At 33.5% G+C, this 21,340-nt stretch overlaps 3 protein-coding genes across 4 annotated transcripts; all 3 read right to left on the bottom strand.

Annotated features, from left to right (window-relative positions):
- Positions 1–10,711: 10,711 nt before the first annotated feature.
- On the bottom strand, positions 10,712–14,116 carry LOC140060725 (uncharacterized). Of its 2 annotated transcripts, none has more exons than XM_072107058.1 (6): positions 14,045–14,116; positions 13,091–13,595; positions 12,755–12,782; positions 12,438–12,600; positions 11,540–11,860; positions 10,712–11,021 (listed from the first exon to the last, which is right to left on the bottom strand). In XM_072107058.1, the coding sequence occupies exons 1-6, from the start codon at positions 14,045–14,047 to the stop codon at positions 10,821–10,823; spliced, it is 1,221 nt and encodes a 406-aa protein (XP_071963159.1). In that variant the 5' UTR covers positions 14,048–14,116; the 3' UTR covers positions 10,712–10,820. The 2 variants fall into 2 exon arrangements, with proteins under 2 accessions (XP_071963159.1, XP_071963160.1); XM_072107059.1 differs by having other exon boundaries at positions 11,540–11,749.
- Positions 14,117–14,458: 342 nt separating this feature from the next.
- On the bottom strand, positions 14,459–17,561 carry LOC140060715 (uncharacterized). Its single transcript, XM_072107034.1, has 6 exons — positions 17,502–17,561; positions 16,194–16,707; positions 16,043–16,064; positions 15,685–15,802; positions 15,306–15,479; positions 14,459–14,808 (listed from the first exon to the last, which is right to left on the bottom strand). The coding sequence occupies exons 1-6, from the start codon at positions 17,502–17,504 to the stop codon at positions 14,617–14,619; spliced, it is 1,023 nt and encodes a 340-aa protein (XP_071963135.1). The 5' UTR covers positions 17,505–17,561; the 3' UTR covers positions 14,459–14,616.
- Positions 17,562–18,372: 811 nt separating this feature from the next.
- Positions 18,373–21,276, bottom strand: LOC140061052 (uncharacterized). The gene is made up of 6 exons (XM_072107465.1): positions 20,894–21,276; positions 20,585–20,731; positions 19,949–20,459; positions 19,654–19,678; positions 19,277–19,382; positions 18,373–18,959 (listed from the first exon to the last, which is right to left on the bottom strand). Exons 1-6 carry the CDS (start codon positions 21,230–21,232, stop codon positions 18,768–18,770), a joined length of 1,320 nt encoding a protein of 439 aa, XP_071963566.1. The 5' UTR covers positions 21,233–21,276; the 3' UTR covers positions 18,373–18,767.
- Positions 21,277–21,340: the final 64 nt, after the last annotated feature.

Below are 21,340 nucleotides of genomic sequence, written 5' to 3'. Positions count from 1 at the left end.
ATCTTCTTATTTCCGACACCTTCTAACCAACAAAACCTGTGCAACATACCGAAGTTAATTAAAAACATTGATACAATTAAAGATTGAAATTATACATCGCAGACATGCAGTGCCCCCCCCCCCCCCCCCTTCACCGGGGTGCCCAAGCCTATCAGAATATGATCAAGATAATATGAACAGCCAGGGGAATTAATTACGCACATTACTCGGTGTATATAACTGAGTATAAATTTTATGTGGAACTTTAAATTGTTAATTTATTTTACTAATTATAACTTAATTAGTAAATTAATTATGAAGGATAGTTTGTTTCAAGAAGACATCTGGCAAACTGAACCGATTTTGTTGTGAGAATAAACTTATCTACTGTATCTTGCACTAAACTATACGAGAGCCAATTTTATCTTTTAAAAATCCCTAACCTTAGATGATACAGGCACCACGCGTGTGAACATATGAGATGCTGTATTACGGAATTGTCTATGATACCGGTACTGGGCAAATTATTCAGCTTGTGGAGAGGTACAACACTGACAATCTGGTAAATTAGTGACACAGTGACGACAGAAAGTGTTATTTATAAATCAATAGTTTTCGAAGAATTCATAACGAAAGACCAACGGCTTAAAGTCTCATTCAGTAATCACTGACGTTAACTTCTTAAACTGTATAATGACAACTAATAAACGACAACGATTTTACAAAATAAATGAAATCAGTAGATACAGAGTGTAGCTGCTCGAGTTTTGACATATCCGATGTTGATACATTACTATTTTTTATCTGACGAATCTTCACAAATCATTGCCGGATGAATTTTAATGATTTTATCAAATTTTGAATGTGCTAAACGAAAAATGTATAGTGTAAATTTATTGCCTGAAAACATTTGCAAGAATTATGTTAGGCCTATACTGTTCAAATATAGCTTTATGCAAGAGAAAGCGAAATTAATTTGAAATTTCACTCCTCCTTGCCTTATGTATGCACTTGGATTGTCATATTGAGGCCTTGTTCGACAATAGAATAGAAGAGTAGGCCTAAAGCTCTGTCTACACTATCAAACTAGTTTGACAAAAAGTTTCATGTGCCAAAATATGGTAGTGATATTCCCAAATATGGTAGTGATATGACATCATCATGTCCATATATGGATATATTTTTTGTCAATTAAGGTTTGATAGTGTAGACAAGGCTTAACATTTAGTCTTCCCTGGTTCGTCGCGACGGCCAGTAGGTCTGCATGGGCAGTATTTTCTGGTAGTGATACTTCTGAAGTTCTATTGACAGTACATTTATACAAATTGTCTTACTATCACCATAGTCACGTGTCTATTGTCATTAAAATACAATATTTAACTCATCAGTTTTGTATCATATTCCTTATGAAAAACAAGTGAATTGTGACTAACATATGTTATTTTTTATCAATTTTTTTAGGTCGGAAATTAACCGATCGAATTGAGCGCATAATATTTCAATTTCGGAATCGGTGTGATGAAATATATTCGAGTGAATACCATTATAGATGACATAAAAAAAGAAAAGACCAATTAAATAGTAGGCCTACATCCTCGTACAAAGGGCGTTCCATAGGTCCGTTAGCATTATATTTTAAAAACAAAAGCGTACGAGTTAAAATTAATTAATTTTATTATATAAAATTAAATATTTAAGTATGCTGAATGAGTCACATTGTTTTCAAAAAATTGCATTATTCCATGACAGAGCCTAATTAATCCAAAAACTTTTACTATTTACTTTTACTATTTACTTTTACTATTGTCTCCTACTTTTCAAAATCATTTTATTACTTTTTTATTTATACATAAAAAAAAGTTACCTTACTGCAATTTACCACGAAGGCCGCTGTATACATAATTCACACAAGTTGTCATCACGGAACTTTACATGCAGCTAGTAATGTTCGATTTCAGTTAAAACATCCGATAATTTATAAATTATTACCAACATTTTAATTTTCAATAGCCATGGGTCCTCTTTTGAAAATGACGAAAATGCATTTTTTATGCAAAATAAACACTTTGATAAGGCCGTCATAAGAGTATTAGTGTATTAAAATTTTAAAGGAAAAAAAACCTCTAAACAACCTCGGTAACAATACACAAAAGAAATATTTTTAAGCTTTTTGAAAAGTTTGTATGATGAAGGAAGATATCTTACACACTTAGTTAATGAAATACTACATCAAACTGACAAATTACTCAATTAGACTAAAACAAAACGTTTTGGTTTAAGAGATAATATTGTGGATTGTCATTATATCACTGACATAAGTGACATAAGTTGACACGTGCGTGCAAAAGCTGTATCGTTATCATCACAATTTAAACGCGCGCGTCAAAGTGGTTGTTCCTGTCTTCACTAACATTTGTACGCGCGCGTCGCAGTGGATCCTCCTTTTGACGTCACTAACATTTTAACGCGCGCATCTCGTAAAATGCACGCGCGCGTTTCGTCACTGATGTTAAACAGGAGGAGGAAAATATAAATCCGTCAAGAAGCGACAGAAATGAGAATATAGTATTATAAATGAAAAGTTCATTATTTATTATCGTGTTTGTTAAAATAAATTAACTGTATAGATTAACCTTTTGTGTGATTTTGGAATAATTGGATGATGTCTTTTACCTTATCATTATGAAATGGAAATTGAACCTGAAACATTAACAGGAGAAATATGTAAACCAAATTCCCTTATGCCATTACATTCACACATCCATTCCATGACTATAGTTTTCAATCGCTTCAAATCATTAACCACCGAATTTCTAATACATAACTGTGGTGGCATTCACCTTTGAAGGTGTGTGAAATTATGAGAAGGAGGAGCCGAGGAGGGAAGAGTATAAACACCTTAAAGCTTTGTTCCCACCCGGACGCAACGCAACAGAGTGGACCAATCACAAGCGACAAGTTTGGATGATCCATCGCATTGTGACTGGTCAAATTACGTACTTGCGTTGCGTTCAGGTGGAAACCAAGCTTTGAGCATCGCGACGGTTTATGAAAATACAGTAAAACTCCTATTAAGTGGGAACACTTATTTTTGCCTATCTATTTATCTTTCCGCGCCAGTTTGCGGTAAGCTGTCGTCTGAGCGTGTCAAGCCGCTGGCAGTAATTGTTTAGATATAATAATATATCTATAGTAAAAAGTATGATCTAGTAAAGTTTGTGTCTTGTCGTCGGCAGCCTAAACTTAAGAAATACCTGCAGGCTCGAGACTGTCTCGTTTATTTCGCAGACTATCATTTCACGGGTTCGCGCGCCGAAGAGTGGATATTACCGCGTGTCAGGTTTAGCTATCAAATGTGTTGGTTTTGGACGTGACTTGCACATTGGGATTGAGTGAGGATGAGTTATTGATTTGCAGACAGACGTTTTCAATCATTGGATTATGTTGTATGGTGTTAATTTAATAGAATTCTAGGATGCGTCTGTGATTTATGTAGCATGGGCATCAGTGATTTGAAGTTCTGTTTTCCTTGAAAATGACCAAATTACTTATGATGAAATTTTGTTGTAATTTGTGATGAAACTCTGTTCGAAATAATTTATCCAAAATAAAAAGTATGCAAATTTCAATAAAACATCTTTTTTTTTAATTTTAAAAATAGGAATAGTCTAATTATCTTAAATAACAATAGTACATACAGTCGTCGATCGATCCAAGTTTAACTGAGTTTAATTAATTAAAATAGAGAACTCTGCTTTAATTACCTATAGGCCTAACTGAATGAGTTACGTCAGGAGTTATTATCAGTTTCGTTTTATAATTTCCCTTCTAAAAGTAAGTTCATTAATTGAATGGCTTTCAGAAATATTACTCATATTCATATCTACATAATCTACATTTGTTGTGCCTTTAAAAAGAAATAATTCATTTTGCTTCTGTTTTGTGTATTTAATATGTACTTCGGGCCGCTGGCCTATTTGCTGTGTAAATAAATTTATAGGGAAGAAGAAGAATTTAAAATCAGTTCAAATTACCCAGAAACATTATTATAAAGGGTTTTTTTATATGTTCACATGCAAAAACAGAATTGTAAATTTCTTTATGCATGGATCCCTGCCATCAATTATATACTGTAATTGTAAAAGTTGTAAACAATGACTAATTAAATGTGAATGAATGGATGGACTTTATTTCAAAACAGTCCAAATATTACAAAGCAATTTATTATAAATTTATGAAAATAACAGGGATCGAAATTAGAAGTAGAAAAAGTATATCGTGACAATCGCATAGCAGAAAAAAGCCAAGAATATAAACACATGTCTGAAATACCCCTTAGAATAGAAATTACATTTATATAAGATATAACAATCGTCTCTATTAACTTCAATTTATATTATATTAGTGTCCTCAAAACGTTGTCTCTGGTGTACAAGATGTCGTGTATATAGATGCTCCCGACGGCCGTTGCAATAGAATATTGTAATTTATTTTTCGCTAATTTACAAAAGTATCTTAAAATGTCGGGTTTTTTTTCTTAAAATACTAGGGCCTATACATTTTGTTTTAATTTGTATGGGAGTGTGTTTTGATACATTTAAATAACATGACACATGTGAATTTCTTGGAAATCGAAAATCCATTTTAGGTCCACTTTCAACGAATAATTAAGGAAACCTAACCTAATTTATGTTCATTGGGAACATTTCGTTAACCATTCCTTCAATAAGAACACAACCGGTTATAGTCTGCCACCTTCACCAAGGGTAGGATATTCGCGCTTTTTTAATCGAATACCTTTCTAGAAAAAACATATTAAGATGATATAAAGATGAGTAGTTAGCAGATATTGGAATGCTGGCTATGGGCCTAGGCATTCCTAGCTGAGTGTCAAAATGACCAGCTGGATTGATCATCACTTTTAAAATTCGAGCGAGATTAGACACTTGCAATACAGGCATAATGTGTTGTTGTATGGAAGGCGAATGCTGTCAGAAATAATTAAATGAAAACAACGAAGCTGGGGAAGGAGTAGGCCTAGGTTGTTGGTGAGACTGAGGGAGGATTTTTTTTTTTTTTGTTTATCGGTTCATCAGGTATTGTCGGTATTTAGACGAATTCATGTTTCCAGACCGGAGCGATATCTTCCAATATCGAATCGAACATCCTCTTTTCATTTTAACTATACCTCTGTGGGGTTGTTCAATGTACCAGGGTATACAATATCCGATAACTAACTACTGATCATGGTCGAATGAAAAAGTGCCAAAAACTAAGTTATAGAAAATACAAGCTTCACTTTCGGAGTAGGCCTACGTTCATGTGTTAATATTTTGTCGATTGTGGCATTTCATATCTGATTTATACTTTTAATTCGAAATTATTAAAATGTTCAATTCACTCAATTTACCAGTCAAGCCCCACAAAATATCTTTAAAGTGCATTATTTGTAGACGTATACTCTGAGCTTAGGATCATTAGTTCTTGTTCGAGAAGAATTCTACCGAAAGCGGGCGATAATTGATGGACGCAAGCAAAGATTGAGATGTTAATTATCACCATGCAGCTAATTGTAAAGCGGTGATTGTCTGATTATAGTTGCTCCACATCGACCATAAGATCGCCTCTTCATCTTCCATCTAAACATGTTCAGCGTTTAAGTAATATAACTGTATATATTGAAGAAATATTGTTTCGGGTGGGTGTACTGTGGATGGATGATGAGTTCTTGAGATTGGAGTAGTGCCGTATCACATACCGATGGTACCAAGACCTATATTATTGCCTATACCATTGATTCTGTTAAGCTAGGTAACTTTAGCACATGTGTGATATGGTTGATGTGCCTATTTCCGTCAGTAGCAAAAAAAAACCAGAATTACTTATTTCGTTGTTTCTTCTCAAATCTGTTATTCTCCTCTGCTCATCATTCCTCTCTTTATCTTGTTCTCGTTTATACCTAGTTAATCTATTTTGAATAATATTTACCTCTTATAGGCCTATACTAGTCTGGGTTCTAGAGGGAGTTTTGACTGAATACTAATAAAAAGGTAAATATGTTGGCCCAAATAACGTTTCATACGTAAACTACTTGAGCTTGTAAACTGTATTTGTATTTCAAAGAAACATCGAAAATCCTCGAAATAACTACAGACTTGGGGCAAGTTTACTTTTATACTTACAGTGTATCTAATAGTAGAATTGATTCTACTAGATATAGTAAACAGGAAGAATGTACATTTTGAACATTCTGATCAAATTAAGGCCTAGTTTTGATTTCATCATATCCTTTACTGTATTTAGTTCTACTGTTGGCACAGATTTGTTAAAACTCTAATAATAGGTTTGTCAAATTTGATCAGAAAGTCCAGATATAGATCCTTCCTGTTTACTATATCCAGTGGAAAAAAATCTAGCACATCCAAATTAATCAAACCGTATTTTCAAGAATAATGCAAATCTCAAGCTGAGCTGCAGATTAATGACTGATAGCACAAATGAACGAATTAATAGTTAATTATAGAATCAGTGAGTAGTTTCAACAGATCCAGGTAATTAAATAAAATCCATTGACCTCTAAAATATATATATAATAAAAAGTGTAGAAAATTCGGTAATAAATATACACATCGTAGTAGGCATCAAGGCAATAAAAGTAATAGGACTTCCACACGCAAAATCACAATTCAGCGTGATTTTCTTAATGAAATAGAAAATGACAAGCTTTAAGGATTTTGGTCTAATTCTGCAATTTATCTTCGAGTGACATTTATCACGCCAAATGCCATGGACAAGAAGCACGGAATACAGCGTTTGTTATGGATTACAAATTTCTAATATTCTCGAAATTACTTAGGTGGTCACACTCCAAATAAATGAATACGATTTAGATGGTTTGATTATTAAGGACGTTCGCACGATGCCAAGTATAATAAGAGAAAAACATCGTCCTATTCAAAATAACAAGGCCATATACACCGGGCTGCAGTCGCGTGCTCGAGTTAGTGTTTACCGATCAACCGACAGACCGACCGACCAACCGACAGACCGACCGACATAGTGAGCTGTAAAAATCGTAATTAATAATCTATGCGAGTGAAATATTATGTAGCAAAGGTAACCACCTCCTTAAATACTGTAATTTTTGTTTGAATGGAGGAAAAATAGTCGAAATCTTCACCCACTCATTAACATAACTTATTTGAAAAAAGGAGGAAATGTATACTGTCAGTAAGCCATGTGGGAGAAAGGTTGTAGTGTGTAGAAAAGAAACTTCCCGTGGTGTTTATTGTCGCTAGACATGATACCGTACAGGATGGTAGCATGGTAGGCGTACAATCTTTTGATTGTATAAGCGCTATATAAATCACAACATTACCGTAACCGATCTAATACGGCAAAGAACAAGGAACGGTAGTGTCAAAGCAAACATTGTCTGTTAAAAATCGTCGATAATTTTAGCGCGTAATATGCCACATCGATACCGTTAACGAACGACGCTTCTAGCCTTGTATATAATGTTGTTACGAGTCTCTTTTCTCCCACATACAGTGCTCATAAATGTCATTATTCACATAAATGTCATCTCTTTAAACAATTCACAAGGTAAATGTTTCTGTCAAGAGCAATTGGGAATTTTTTAAATTAAGTTAATTATCCATACCGTTTTTTCGCTTTAACAGACCTTACATGATAATCATATCAGATCATGATATTTATTACAAAAATGTATTGATAACCTGTAAAATATTTCCGTCACTTGAATTCAAAGTTAATTTGTCTATTGGATAGTAAACAGATAGGATGGACCTAACAACAGGAATGAGCTCCGAAGATCAAAGGGTTTATCTGTGGCATCGACATGATCAGTTCGACGTCGCTTAACAGACACCGCGCGCCGCGGAGAATATGTACATTGTAGGCCTACAGTATTGTATTGATGGCATTTGTCGCAACCAGACATAAGGTCAAAGGATTGTTACGAGTTCCTATCTTGACAAGGCGAGCTCGGTGTCTTTGGATAGACTCTCTTCACAGGCACGTGGGGTTCCCCCATTTACGACCCAGCGGACCGCGCCTCACTAGTACTTCAATGTGTTATATTTATGTTCGTTCGAGCAACTACTAACCTAAGCATCTTCCGTTTTTTAACAATCAGCGGTGATTGATTGATGATATATTTCTGTTTATATCTGACTCGAACCACGTAGCGACTTATAACTTTTGCTTATAAAGCAGGTGATAGTATAAAGGAAGAGTTTATATAGAAAAGTATAACAAAAGAAAAAATTACAAAATATGATCTTTTATCTGACATGACCCACAAACGTTGACTTAATTCTTGATCGAATAATAAAGTAATTATAAGAACAGGTGATAATATAAAGCCAGGCTTTGTATAGATTGAACAACAAGGGCTTAATAATATAAAATATAGAATATCAACAATATATCTTTAGGATGCGTTTAATTATCGTTTACAACCTTACAGTTACTCTCATTTATCAAAATATAAACATTCTGAAAAAATGTCATAATAAATTATGGGTGACGTCATCAAGTAGAGACGATGAGTTGATACGTCGCACGACAAAACCATAAAATATTCATATCGTTGGAAAAATAAATCGTAATGTAGTTGACATACGCGCGCGTACAAAACTGTGTTATCCATCAGTATTTAAACGCACGTGTCAGATTTTTGTAAAGCTCTGTCTATCAATCTAGTTTGACAAAAACTGTGATGTGCCCAAATATGGTGGTGATATGCCTATATGACATCATCATGTCCATATATGGGCACAGTTATAGGCAAAGTTTGATAGTGTAGACAGATCTTAACGCAATGGTATATCTATGCTATTTTAAATACGTCAGAACTGTTTGAAATGAAGGCGTTACATGTTTTATAATCTAATCCGTACGTGGACAACGGATTATCCGAATGAGGTTTCGTCACTTTAAACGAGCGCTGGGCATCTTAAAGAGTTGCCATACTAAGTGAAATCAAATCTTTTTACAGCTAGCACATAAACATACACGTCATAGAAACAACGTTAAAAGCATAGAATGGGTGCGCGTAAAACACGTCATAAAACAGCGTTAAAAAGATCGGAATGGGTGCGCGTTAAAGATGTGTGATAGTCACATACGGTGGTGTGATGATACAGTATTATATTTCTCATATAATCTTTCTTAAATAACCATTCTCAGGAATTGGGCCGCATGCAATAGTTCAAATGATCGATATAACATAATTTGTTATAACAAACAGTAACAAAGTTGTTACGCGCGCGTACACAATTCGATATAACACTCCAGATACGCACAAAAGTGACACGCGCGTTCAATTGTGGATGAAAAGTGTACGCGGAAGTACGCGCACGGAAGTCAACTTTGAAATTAGCTCTCAGCCGTTCATGTGTATTGTCAAATGAAGTTCTTTTAACCAAACTCTATTAAAACAGAGATAAATTAATCAACTAAAATAATTCAAACATGTGACCTTTCGCTTAGAAAACGTGTATGTTACCGTAACAACTATTATAATCAATTTGGTCGGCATTTAAATCTGTATAGAAATGAAAAACTTTGCATACATCAGCCACATATAATAAGTTACCTCATAAAGTAAAACGAATTTATATAATCGATTACGATTTTGAATTTTAATGTTCTATTAAATAATAATAAATCATGTTCCCGTATTTTCAGTACGTGTTGGGTGAAAGATTCAACTTCAAATTAATCATAGTTCACGATTTGGACAGTGTGTCAAAGGAAATGTATATGTTTGTATATTATTTTGTATCAACACGATAAGGTGCCGCGCCTTTACATATACATTATATAGAAATACATTTTATAAAAACAAATTGATACTAAAAAGCATACATCCATATTTGTTATATCGTGCAAATATATCCATTACCGTTAGACTCGCGTGTGTGGACAATGTGTAGGCCTCCTACTCCCAGCATGTCACTCACGCGCAACACGATCGTATAGGGCCGGCCTATCCCGCGCGGGTACGGGTATGTATAGTAAACAGGAGTACAACTCACCGTAACAAATAGTACTGTATGCAAATTTAAATAATACAATAACATTTTGAATTTCAATGAAACAATCTAGACTACAACACCTAGGCCCATCACGAGACTGATGGAATAACAGGTTACTACTTACATTTTGTACGGCGTAATGTGTTACCTCCCATAAAGTCCTCCGCAATGACCATCGTATACCAGACGCATTATACGCATGCGTACTGTGACAATGAGCCTTACATTGGAATGCTTTTTATTGGTCATTACGCCATATATGCGTTTATGTCTTTGTCGATCACACGTTACTGCTCTGTTTACTTACGAACAGTCCCAATATGTTACACCTGTAATAATGAATTCGTATTCAAATATTTCTACAGCTTAACGTGTCATTTTGTCCATTCATTTTTTTGATTGTCATGCTATTAGCTTTCCCGTTTTTATATTCAGATCAGACAACTGTATTTTCTTAGTTATATTATATAACAGTTTGGGACCCGTATTAAATGTATGTGCATTGACATAGCGTATTCCCTCCCCACCCCCTCCCTCTTTCTCAAACTTCTGCAATTACATTTCGAACAAGGACTACTTTACTTATAAATATTATTTATTATCAAGTATTAAAATACACACAATGCATAACAATGACGTATGTCATTATGATATACGTATAGTACTATTACATAATTTTTTAAATATCAATGTACATGACACATTACATAAACACTAAAAATGTTCAGAAAAAAATAAATCAACCTACATTCTAATTATGACTCATCGAATTTAGTTTTAATTTTTAATCGAATTTTGTTCCATGAGCTTATAAATCAGGTTGTCAATAGCATGAGCATTAGCCCCACCCATTGACTGATGCCCCGTAGCTTCTGCTTTGGTCCCAGTTGCGATATCAGTAGCGGTCGAGTAATACCAGGGATAACTCAAAACATCATGGCCACCTTCAAACTTGAATTCCCGATCGTATACTTTTACCTGTGATATTAAAATAAACAAATATGTATTCACAAAAACCACCTGAACGAATAGTATATCAGATTAGCATTAGTTATTGTTATAATACCTTCTTTTCGCATGATGCAGGTGTATCCTAGATAATATTGTAAATAAGAAATAAACAAATTTATTTATCATTTATCTTTGCTGGTGTTCTGTTGTACACAATAACCGTTTAAAACATTCATTCTAATATCATTGGTCGGTTTAAGGAATTTCTTCATATCTGTCAAATTTATATATAGGTTGTTACTGGTTTTTTTATCTTCTTTTTACAAATTTATTGTAAATTTATACTTGCAATTCAGTTTTGTAACTGCAATGGTGAAGATAATAAAGTGAAAGGCAAAACATATTAAAAAATATACTAGGCTGGCATTACCAGGCCAGGAAAGAAATCGACTACGCTTCACTATAATGATTAGAATGAAAGGAATTTGGTTAATTTAGATAATACTTCATATTATATATTTTTAATACTAGTAAAAAGGTCTTACCGTTCCACGCATATTTTTCTTAAGATCATTTTCCCTCATTCGTCGGAGCCCTTCCGCCGACCAGTCTCTTGAGGGCGCTGTAGGGGTTAATGGCAATATAAATTTCGTAGGTTCGGTGGTTGCTCCAACTGGTTTTGTGGTTGGTTCCGTAACTGGTTGTGCTACCGGTTCTATGCCATCAGAGTGTGGCTGTGGTGAAGGCGTGGTTACCTGTTCGAATAGGGGAAGTCGTATTTCATCAACTTTATAAGGGTATATATTGGCAACTAACGCCAACAACACAATACTCAGTGCTATCAATGGCCAATATCTGTAGACAGACTAGGAAACAGAAGAAAGAAATAATTACTTGGAATTTGGTCAAGAAATAACCAGATTGATTCGTAGTCAATACCAATGTTACACATGTCAATTAAACCAGGGAAGATTTAAATGTAATTTAACTTTTCCCTGATTAAACTAATTATAATGTCGAGTGGATATCGTATACCGTAACTTAAGAGGCCTTATAAAAATTACAAAATAATTTCACCTTGTTTAAAACAAATCTACACATTGTGTATGAAGAATTGTTTGACGCTTGGACTAGATATTTACGTACAAGTTAATACAATTCATAACAACCTAATTTGTTTGTTTTTCCATACAATTGTTTCAGTTTCGGTATGAGTGACGTCAAACTCTGCTATGCGTTTGATCTATGGTCTAAGCATGATTATAAACAATTTTAAAACTGCCTAAAATGTTGTGAACGTCAGAGAACTTTGAATCGACTGAAGGAAAAGAAAGGCGGTGTTGTTTTTTTTTTGAAAATTATTTAGATGTCAAGACTGATAAACCGATCAAATACATATTATATAGGCTGCATTAGTTAATTAATAATTTAAACAAAACATACTGTTCCACTGACATCACTTTTCTTGGTAATATTATTTTCCTCTCTTTGTCTGAGCTCTTCTTGTTGAAAATCCTGGGAAGGTGCTGCCAAAAGAGGATTTGATTTTGATTGTGAAGCTAGCCGTCCATCCAAGTCTGCTTGAGGTGAAGGTGCAGTTGCTCCTCTAAATTTGGGAAGTTTTTACAATATATTTAACGTTTTTAATACAGTATAATAGTGGTAATTTATTTTCTTATACAGGCCTGATTGGATGAAGACAGTTTACAAAACCGAAATAATAAATAAAATTCCATGTTTTAATAATCATTAATTCTTACCTAATTGCGAGAGTCTTGGAAGCAGCAGCTGTGGAAAACAGAAGAATGATTTAACTTGTGTTTTTCATAATATTTGTTCATTTTTAGAGAAGATACTGTAATATATACGAGAACTTTTTTAAATGTTTCAAACCCGAATGACATCTTCCACCAAAGTGTATTTATGTGCAAGCTATTATATAGCAATGGTTACTGGACTCTAAAACTCACCAACTTCCATTAAAAAAATGATTAATATTTTTTTTAAACTCTCCAAGTTCCCTAAAAACTTACTTTACTAATAACACTAATTTATAAACAGAAATGTATATTATATTAAGTAAGAGTCTGATTTACCTAGTAATTTACTTCCTGTCTTTTTGTTTAGTAGATTTGAAAAAATGTTGATCTTTTCCATGGTATCTTCTAAGAGTTCCTGTTTCTCAAGGTGGAAAACAACATCCCATATATTGTTAAAGCCATGGTCTTTAAGTTTATAAAAACCAATAACCTTTAGTAAATCATCACGCCCAACATTCCTGAGGGCTTCAAAAAGTGCCTTTCGATATGATGTTAAACTGGTTCCTAATGTTTCACTGCATTGTATAGTCCTTTTATAATCGACTATACGATCTTTTGCCGATGTCTGTTCAGTGGTTTCAGCAACTTCTGACAAAAGTGTTACATCAGATTTTGAAATCTTTCCAAGTTCAACAAGTTCATTGAATAATTCAAGTCCTGTAGTGCTAACTTCTAAACATCCAATGGGTATAATACCATGCAGAAGCATTCTTAACCAACGATACTTTAAACCAACATAGTCTTCACTTAGGTCTGTTAAAAATCGCTGATCTATATGATCCTGTAATATAACAATTATCTATATGAAAAAAATGTTTGACTTATATGACATTAGGCAAAGTTCCTATGATATGACGACGAGTCATAAGCATTGGCAGATTAGACATGAATCATGCGATGTACATTTGTAGACCTATGTGTGGGTAATTGGAACACAAATTTAGAGAGAACGGTTAGTGAATGACTTTTAAAATACATACTTACTTTACATTGACTAAAATATCTTAGTTCAGAATCAACTAGCACCACCCTGAATAGCACCCATTTATTTAGACGTAGGCCTACACCGAGGAAATATCATTTTACATTGTAGGCCCACGTCGATGGTAACATAAACTATATGCCTAGTAACATCACTCGAAATAGACGAGAATATAATGGAATATCAGATTCAAATATAGTTGTAAAGATGCTATTTTTTTGCTATTGGTAAACTGTAGGCCTACTTACCATGCTTCAAAGTGTTCCTAACCTGATACTGTATATTGTATTTAATCCACCATTTTAAACACAATTCATTCTGCGTACAATTGAAATGGTCATGCATGAATTAATTTCAATTGATTTTATTCATAAAAGGAAATTCCAAAGAATAAAAATAGAATTTGCTATGAATGGTTTAGCATGCTGGACACGTTTTCAGGTTCGCCCTTTTTAACATGATCTACCATAATTCGTTGATTTGTATCTCCGTCAGTAAGTATTTAAATTTAAGACACGCTTCATTCCATTCGTCTGGTATTTTTAAATAAAACGTATCCCCCACCCTCCCTCTTTCTCAAACATCTGCAATGCAATTCGAACTAGGACTACTTTACTTATAGATATTATTTATTATAAAGTATTAAAATACACAAAATGCCTAACAATGAATTATGCCATTATGATATACGGTAGTACTATTACATAATAATTTTTAAAATATCAATGTACATGAAAGATTACATAAACGATAAAAAGGGTTCTTCAGAAAAACTAAATCAACCTATATATTCTAATTATGATTCATATCAAATTTAGTTTTAATTTTTAATCGATTTTTTTGCCATGAGCTTATAAATGAGGTTTTCAATAGAATGCTCATTGGCCCCACCCATTGACTGATACCCCTTAGCTTCCGCTTTGGTCCCAGTTACAACATCAGTAGCGGTCGAGTAATACTTCCAAAACTCATGGCCACCTTCAAACTTGAATTCCCGATCGTATACTTTCACCTGTGATATTAAAATAAACAAATATGTATTCACAAAAAAAAAAACAGAATAAAAATAAAGAAAGAATAATATAAGATTAGCAGCATTAATCATTGTTATATGCCGCCTTGTCGCATGCGGGTGTATCCAGATAATATTTTAAATAATCAATAAAAAATGTTATTTATTATTTATTATTCCTGGTGTTCCATGGTACACATTAACCGTTTATAAATTACTTAATTAATTCTAATATCATTGGGAGGTTTAAATAATTTCTAAATATAGATTGTTACTGGTTTTTTTTTTCTCTTTTTACCCACTTTATTGTGAATTTTATACTTGCAATTCAGTTTTGTAACTGCAATGACGAAGATAATTGGGCAGCTATCTCAGTTACCAGGCGCATCTCTTCTTATTATTTAATCAGAATGAAGGAATTTAAATAATAATAATTCCTAACATTCAGATATTATACTTCATATAGTATATTTGTAAATTAGTTAAAAAGGTCTTACCGTTCCTCGTTTATTATTCTTAAGATCATTTTCCCTCATTCGTCTGAGCCCTTCCGCTTGCCAATCTCTTGAGGGCGCTTTGGGGGTTAATGGTAAGTTGAATTTTGGAAGTTGAATGGCGACGAACATGATTAATATACTCAGTGCTATCCATGGCCAATATATACGAACAGTCTAGAAAACAGATGAATATCATACAAGAATAATAATTTAGAATATGCGTAACGTAATTGAGACGAGGAAACTCTGATTGTGTCATTTACAATCACGACTTATAATGACCTCAGTACAAAATAAAACAATATAAACATTGTACGAAAAATGAATGTTGACTTCACTAAGCCTATTATACATTTTAAAAAGTTCATACTCTCCTTACTGTATGTATTCCTGCTAAGTACCTCGCCACATTTGGTCTTTTGTCCAGTTTGAGAAAACGCTGAAGGTTTGGTTCGGATTGTGTATCCAGTAGTTGAGGTGAAGTTGTGGTTGCATCTCTAATTTTATAAAGTTTATTATACCGTTATTATAGTTTAAGATAATTGAAGACTCGGTGTCGGTTTCAGACAACGAGATTGGCAAACAAATATGTTGCATTTATTAAATCCAAGTATCAATTATTGGCCTATATATCTTGAAAATCAAACCCCTTTCATCTAGTTCACAAACATTTACACTTTTTTTTTGTTAGTCTGACTAACAAAATTATAAATTGTTGGTAAATTTCATTTTCTTACCTTTTCAGAGTCTTAAGAGCAGCTGTGGAAAAATAATTAATGAGACAGTTAACATCTTTAACACCTCACTCAATTTAGAATCGAAAAAAAAGTTTAGAGATGAAATAAAAACCAGAAATGTATAATTCCAGTAAGAGTGAGTCTGACTTACCTAGAAAAACACTTCTTGTTTTTTTGTTTAGAAGATCTGCGAACAGTTTGAACTTTTCCTGGGTATCATCCAAAAGTTCTTGTTGTTCAAGGTGGAAAACAACATCCCATATATTGTCAAAGTTATAGTCTTTCAGCGAGTAGAAACCAATAACCTTAAGTAAATCGTTAGGCCCAGCATTTCTGAGAGCTTCAAAAAGTGCTTTCCTATATGGTGTTAAACTGGTTCCTAATGTCTCACTGCATTGTATTTTCTTCTTATATTTGGCTATACGCTGTTTTGCCGATTTCTGAGAAGTTGTTTTAGCAAGCTCAGACAAAAGGGTAACATCGGTATTTGAAATTTGTCCAAGTTCAGCCAGTTCGTTAAACAGTTCAAGTCCTGTAGTGCTAACTTCCAAACATTGAATGGGAATAACACCATGTAGAAGCATTCTTAACCAACGGTACTTTAAACCAACATAGTCTTTGCTGAGATCTGTTAGAAACTGCTTAAATTTGATCTGGTCTGTATCCTGTAAAATAATAAATGAAATATCAATGAGAAAAAAGATGGCTACATTTACATTTACATTTAAAAAATGGCTTAGCTTACGACGAGCAATATTGACAAATGTCTGTGTTAAGCTTGTTTTCCAGTAGGCGAACAAAGTAATGTGATTAACTTTGATTTCGAACGTACCAGGCCTATTGTTGTTAAGTGTTGCGGTAATGATTTTAAAACACAATTCACAAAACAACAAACGGCTACATGACTTGGCGTATTGAAGGAGGTATAGAATAATATCAATGTCGTAATAGTTACAACATAAATAGTAATACACTGTTGAAGTGTGTAGCAGATACAGAATTTGAATATCCATTCAAACTTGTATTTTAGCTAAACATCATCCTATCCGTACAGTAGGCGCACAGAAGAAATATGATTGATAATTTTCTGTTGTCCATAACTAGATAGACAACAGCCTACTCGAAGCCTACAGCCTATTTGAAGCCTACAGCCTATTGAATTGAATTGAATTGAAATTTATATTTATACTGGGTAACCTCTTCAGTCAAAGACTGGTCTCCCAGAGGGCCCAATTGGTGATCAGTGGCTGTGATGTACTAATACACCGGGGTAACCCCCTACTCGTCTCGAAAGATGTACTAGGTTCTTTAATTCGAAGCCTACAGCTTATTCTAAGCAGAATAAAAATGGCATCTCATATATCTAGATTAGGTCTACATAAAGTTTGTTTTAAAATGGTATTTTCACTCTCTTAATCCTAAAAGTGTTTACAATTTGTTCAAAATACGTTGTACTTACCATGTTTTACAAGGTGTACGTGTCGATATGATTACGAGGAAGTCATACAACACAACAATGATATTACCTATAATCCACTGAGTGTGCTATGTACACAATTCATATAAAGGGGAATTCCGGAGTATAACAATACAACTTATTAATTATTCAACCAGAAGAATGGTTTGGTATGGTTCCAGTAGACTACAAATCATCGGGTCATTCATTCACTCATGTGCGGTGGTAAACCATTTGAACTGATATTATAAACTATCATTTTGGATATTATAATTGTTATCACTACGGGAAATATACAGTGCAGTAAACCACGTACACAAGTCAAGAGGTTGGAAGCAATCATGGGAAAAATCCAGGGAAAAATCATGGGAAAAATCCAGGGTAAACAAATAAATATTATACATGATTGATTGGTTTTCCCTTTGTATTTATTTTATTGTATGTAGTTGTATTTTATGTTGCTTTGTTTATTTGACACCGTTCCAAAGGTTAAAAGCCAAATAAATAATACTAAATAAAATTTAAATACTTATGGACCGTACGTCATATGTACATTACAAACTCTTTAAATAACAGGATCAATGGGTGGTGTTGCGTATGAATGGGGTTGGGGGACATACGTATTGTAGACGTTTGTATACAATATAAGGTGAGATCAAGCACCCATTTGAAGTCAGTTGAGACTAAGATTTAAGGTGAACGTGTGTTTGATGTTATTGACTATCATGGATAAAATGGACTCACTGATCTACGCGATTTATCAACATCCTAGGTTTATGGAAAGAATAGATAACTTTTAACTTTTATAAAATCAGAATGTTCAGATAGCAAATGTATTTTTAGAAGACTTTTATTAACATTTTATTATAGCATATTTTTCAATGTATTTTTCTATATTTTTCGGTTTTATTGTATCGTCCTGTTGACAGGGGCTGATCAAGCACATCACAAGATATTACTTTTGCTTTTCCGCGACTCCCCTGTTATACTTTATTATGTTTTTTTTTTGTTATGTAGAAAGATTAAACATTTAATTGTAAAAAACAAATTAATCAATGTACAATGTTTCAAAACTGTTATATTCCAGTTAATATGTGAAAATGGTATACAACAACTGTTAGGAATCGAAATTGCAATAGTTTCCGTTTTGTATATAGGCCTATGGAATACGTATTCTGAAATAAAGTGATCAATCAATCAAATACTTACATTTATAGAATATATAGAATAAGACTATATTATTTACATCAATTGATGTTTGATTAAGTTCTAATTTCTTATGATACCCTGCGCCATTAGTTTATAAATGAGGTTTTCGATAGCATGTTCATTTGCCCCGCCCATTGATTTGTAACCCCCAGCTTTCGCTTTAATCCCAGTTGCAATATCGGTAGCTGTTGAAAAAAACTTCCACCATTCATGGCCACCATCAAACTTGAATTCTCGATCATATACTCTCACCTGTAATGTTAAAATAAATAACAAGTTATTTATCTTCTTTTTCTAACGTTGGAACAAAGATCGTTATGAACAGACCTACAATAAAATACCAGGCCAATTAAAAATACATAATTAAGCTACAATGAAAACACGGACATTATTAAACTATCGTTTTGGAGGCCAACGCGTCTTCACAAAACCAGTGTCATGTGAGACGACAGAAATGTTTATTTATTAGTGTCAAATTGGAATATAATGTCAGGGGTTCAGAACAAGGTCCAATAACTACTCCTTTCTATTTCAAAAATTCAGTTATACTTAATAGATAGACAGCCTACCGTCCCAGAATAATTTCTCTTAAGATCATTTTCCTTTATTCGTCTGAGTCCTTCTTTTTGCCAATCCAAAGGAGCATTGACGTGTGGTGAAGAATTGGTTTTCTCTCTATATTTGGACAGTATTATCGCATTAAATAAATATGGACTGATGCTAAAAGCGTTTCAAATATTTTTTAATGGGACTACTTTTCGGACAAAGGGATGAGAATTGTCAATTTAATTAATTTAATCCAATTCCAGCATCATGGTGTAAGCATAAATACATTAACTACATATAATATACAAACAATTTGACCATTACGTCATTGCTGGACAATTATATTTATTTTTCAGAGGTAATTCATTAAGATTACTTTTGGTGAAGTCATTATTCTCACCTTCTTTCCAGAGTCTTGGGAGCGGCTGCTGAAAGGAATAAATGGAAACATTTAACGTGTTCTACAATTTCATAAATACATTTTAAGATTAAAACTCTAATGAAACCTTTCCCCAAGTTTAAATATGCTCAGGCAATAGTTGTTCATAATAATCTATGGTAAGGGTATGCTATCCATTGAGAAATCAATGCACTTATAACTAACTTTCTAGACCAATGATAATGATACTCCCAATTTAGAAAAGATTAACAGTATACTGTCCGAGATCCTCTTAATCTTCTCTAGTCTAATTTACCTAGTAAAATACTTCGTGCCATTTCGTTCAGGAGATCTGCAAATAGTTTTAGCTTGTCCTGTGTATCGTCTAAGAGTTTCTCTTTCTCAAGGTAAAAAACAACATCCCATATATTGTTAAAGCCATAGTCTTTAAGTTTATAAAAACCAATAACCTTAAGTAAATCATCAAGCCCAACATTCCTGAGGGCTTCGAAAAGTGCCTTTCGATATGATGTTAAACTGGTTCCTAATGTTTCACTGCATTGTATAGTCCTTTTATAATCGACTATACGATCTTTTGCCGATGTCTGTTCAGTGGTTTCAGCAACCTCTGACAAAAGGCTTACATCAGTTTTTGAAATTTTTCCAAGTTCAACAAGTTCATTGAATAATTGAAGTCCTATAGTGCTAACTTCTAAACATCCAATAGGTATAATACCATGTAGAAGCATTCTTAACCAACGGTACTTTAAACCGACATAGTCTTTGCTGAGATCTGATAGAAGCTTTCTAAATTCGATATGAGTATCCTGAAAATAATGTAAAATGTATCGATAAAAAAGATAGGCATATAATACCATTAAAAGAACAGGTCAATTTAAAAATAGAATATCAAATATATTACAATGTGCATGCTCAGTTGTTATATTCTTACTTTATGTATGCCTAATATTTGTTTCTGTTTTTCCCTGGAACCACTTCTGACAAATGTTTCTGTTTCGTTATCGAGTGACGTCAGAATCTGCTCCGGATGTGGCCGTTGATCTGGTTGGTTGATCTTTCTAAATTCGATATGATTGTCCTGAAAATAATGTAAAATTTATCGATAAAAAAGATAGGCATATAATACCATTAAAAGAACAGGTCAATATCAAAATCAGAACGCTATCAAATATATTAAAATCTGCATGCTCAGTTGTTACAGTACGTTTTTGTCGAAAAGAAAAAGTCATGACATGCTTACTTTATGTATGCCTGATATTTGTTTCTTTTTTTTCTTGGAACGACTTCTGACAAATGTTTCAGTTCCGTTATCGAGTGACGTCAGAATCTGCTCCGCGTGTGGTCGTTGATCTGGTTGGTAATTCCAGCATTTTAGCATTACATCACGTAACCGTACGTCACATTCAGCATCAATTTCTGGATGACCATAATTAACCACGTGTTGAATGATATTTGGCACATTCAGATCCTCATAGGGCCTTCTCTGGTGATACAATTCCCATAAGACTATTCCTAAAGAGTATACATCTGATTTGAAATGATCAACCCCTTGTGATCCATTCATTACTTCAGGAGACATCCAGATAAATGTACCGCATCCACTATTCGAGGTAGTTGAAGTGACATCATTTGACAATCCGAAATCAATTAGCTTGATATTATCTCCAAAAACTAAAAAATTCTTAGA

The sequence above is a fragment of the Antedon mediterranea genome, chromosome 10 (assembly GCF_964355755.1).
Source record: "Antedon mediterranea chromosome 10, ecAntMedi1.1, whole genome shotgun sequence".
In the NCBI taxonomy this organism is placed as follows: Eukaryota; Metazoa; Echinodermata; class Crinoidea; order Comatulida; family Antedonidae; genus Antedon; species Antedon mediterranea.
Note: the sequence above shows the minus strand (reverse complement) of the source record. Positions and strands in the feature narration are given on the sequence as shown.

What these genes read in the sequence shown, in the direction of transcription:
- LOC140061052 (XM_072107465.1), bottom strand. Translation starts at nt 21,232, where the DNA reads ATGTCTCCTGAAGTAATGAATGGATCACAAGGGGTTGATCATTTCAAA. An exon ending in AAATATTAGGCATACATAAA is followed by an intron (nt 20,460 to 20,584) that starts GTAAGAATATAA and finishes CATTATTTTCAG; the next exon opens with GATACTCATATCGAATTTAG. An exon ending in GGCACGAAGTATTTTACTAG is followed by an intron (nt 19,679 to 19,948) that starts GTAAATTAGACT and finishes TCCTTTCAGCAG; the next exon opens with CCGCTCCCAAGACTCTGGAA.
- LOC140060715 (XM_072107034.1), bottom strand. An exon ending in GCTCTTAAGACTCTGAAAAG is followed by an intron (nt 15,803 to 16,042) that starts GTAAGAAAATGA and finishes TTATAAAATTAG; the next exon opens with AGATGCAACCACAACTTCAC. An exon ending in AGAATAATAAACGAGGAACG is followed by an intron (nt 14,809 to 15,305) that starts GTAAGACCTTTT and finishes TTAATATCACAG; the next exon opens with GTGAAAGTATACGATCGGGA.
- LOC140060725 (XM_072107058.1), bottom strand. An exon ending in GACAGGAAGTAAATTACTAG is followed by an intron (nt 12,783 to 13,090) that starts GTAAATCAGACT and finishes TGTTTTCCACAG; the next exon opens with CTGCTGCTTCCAAGACTCTC. An exon ending in TCCAAGACTCTCGCAATTAG is followed by an intron (nt 12,601 to 12,754) that starts GTAAGAATTAAT and finishes TCCCAAATTTAG; the next exon opens with AGGAGCAACTGCACCTTCAC.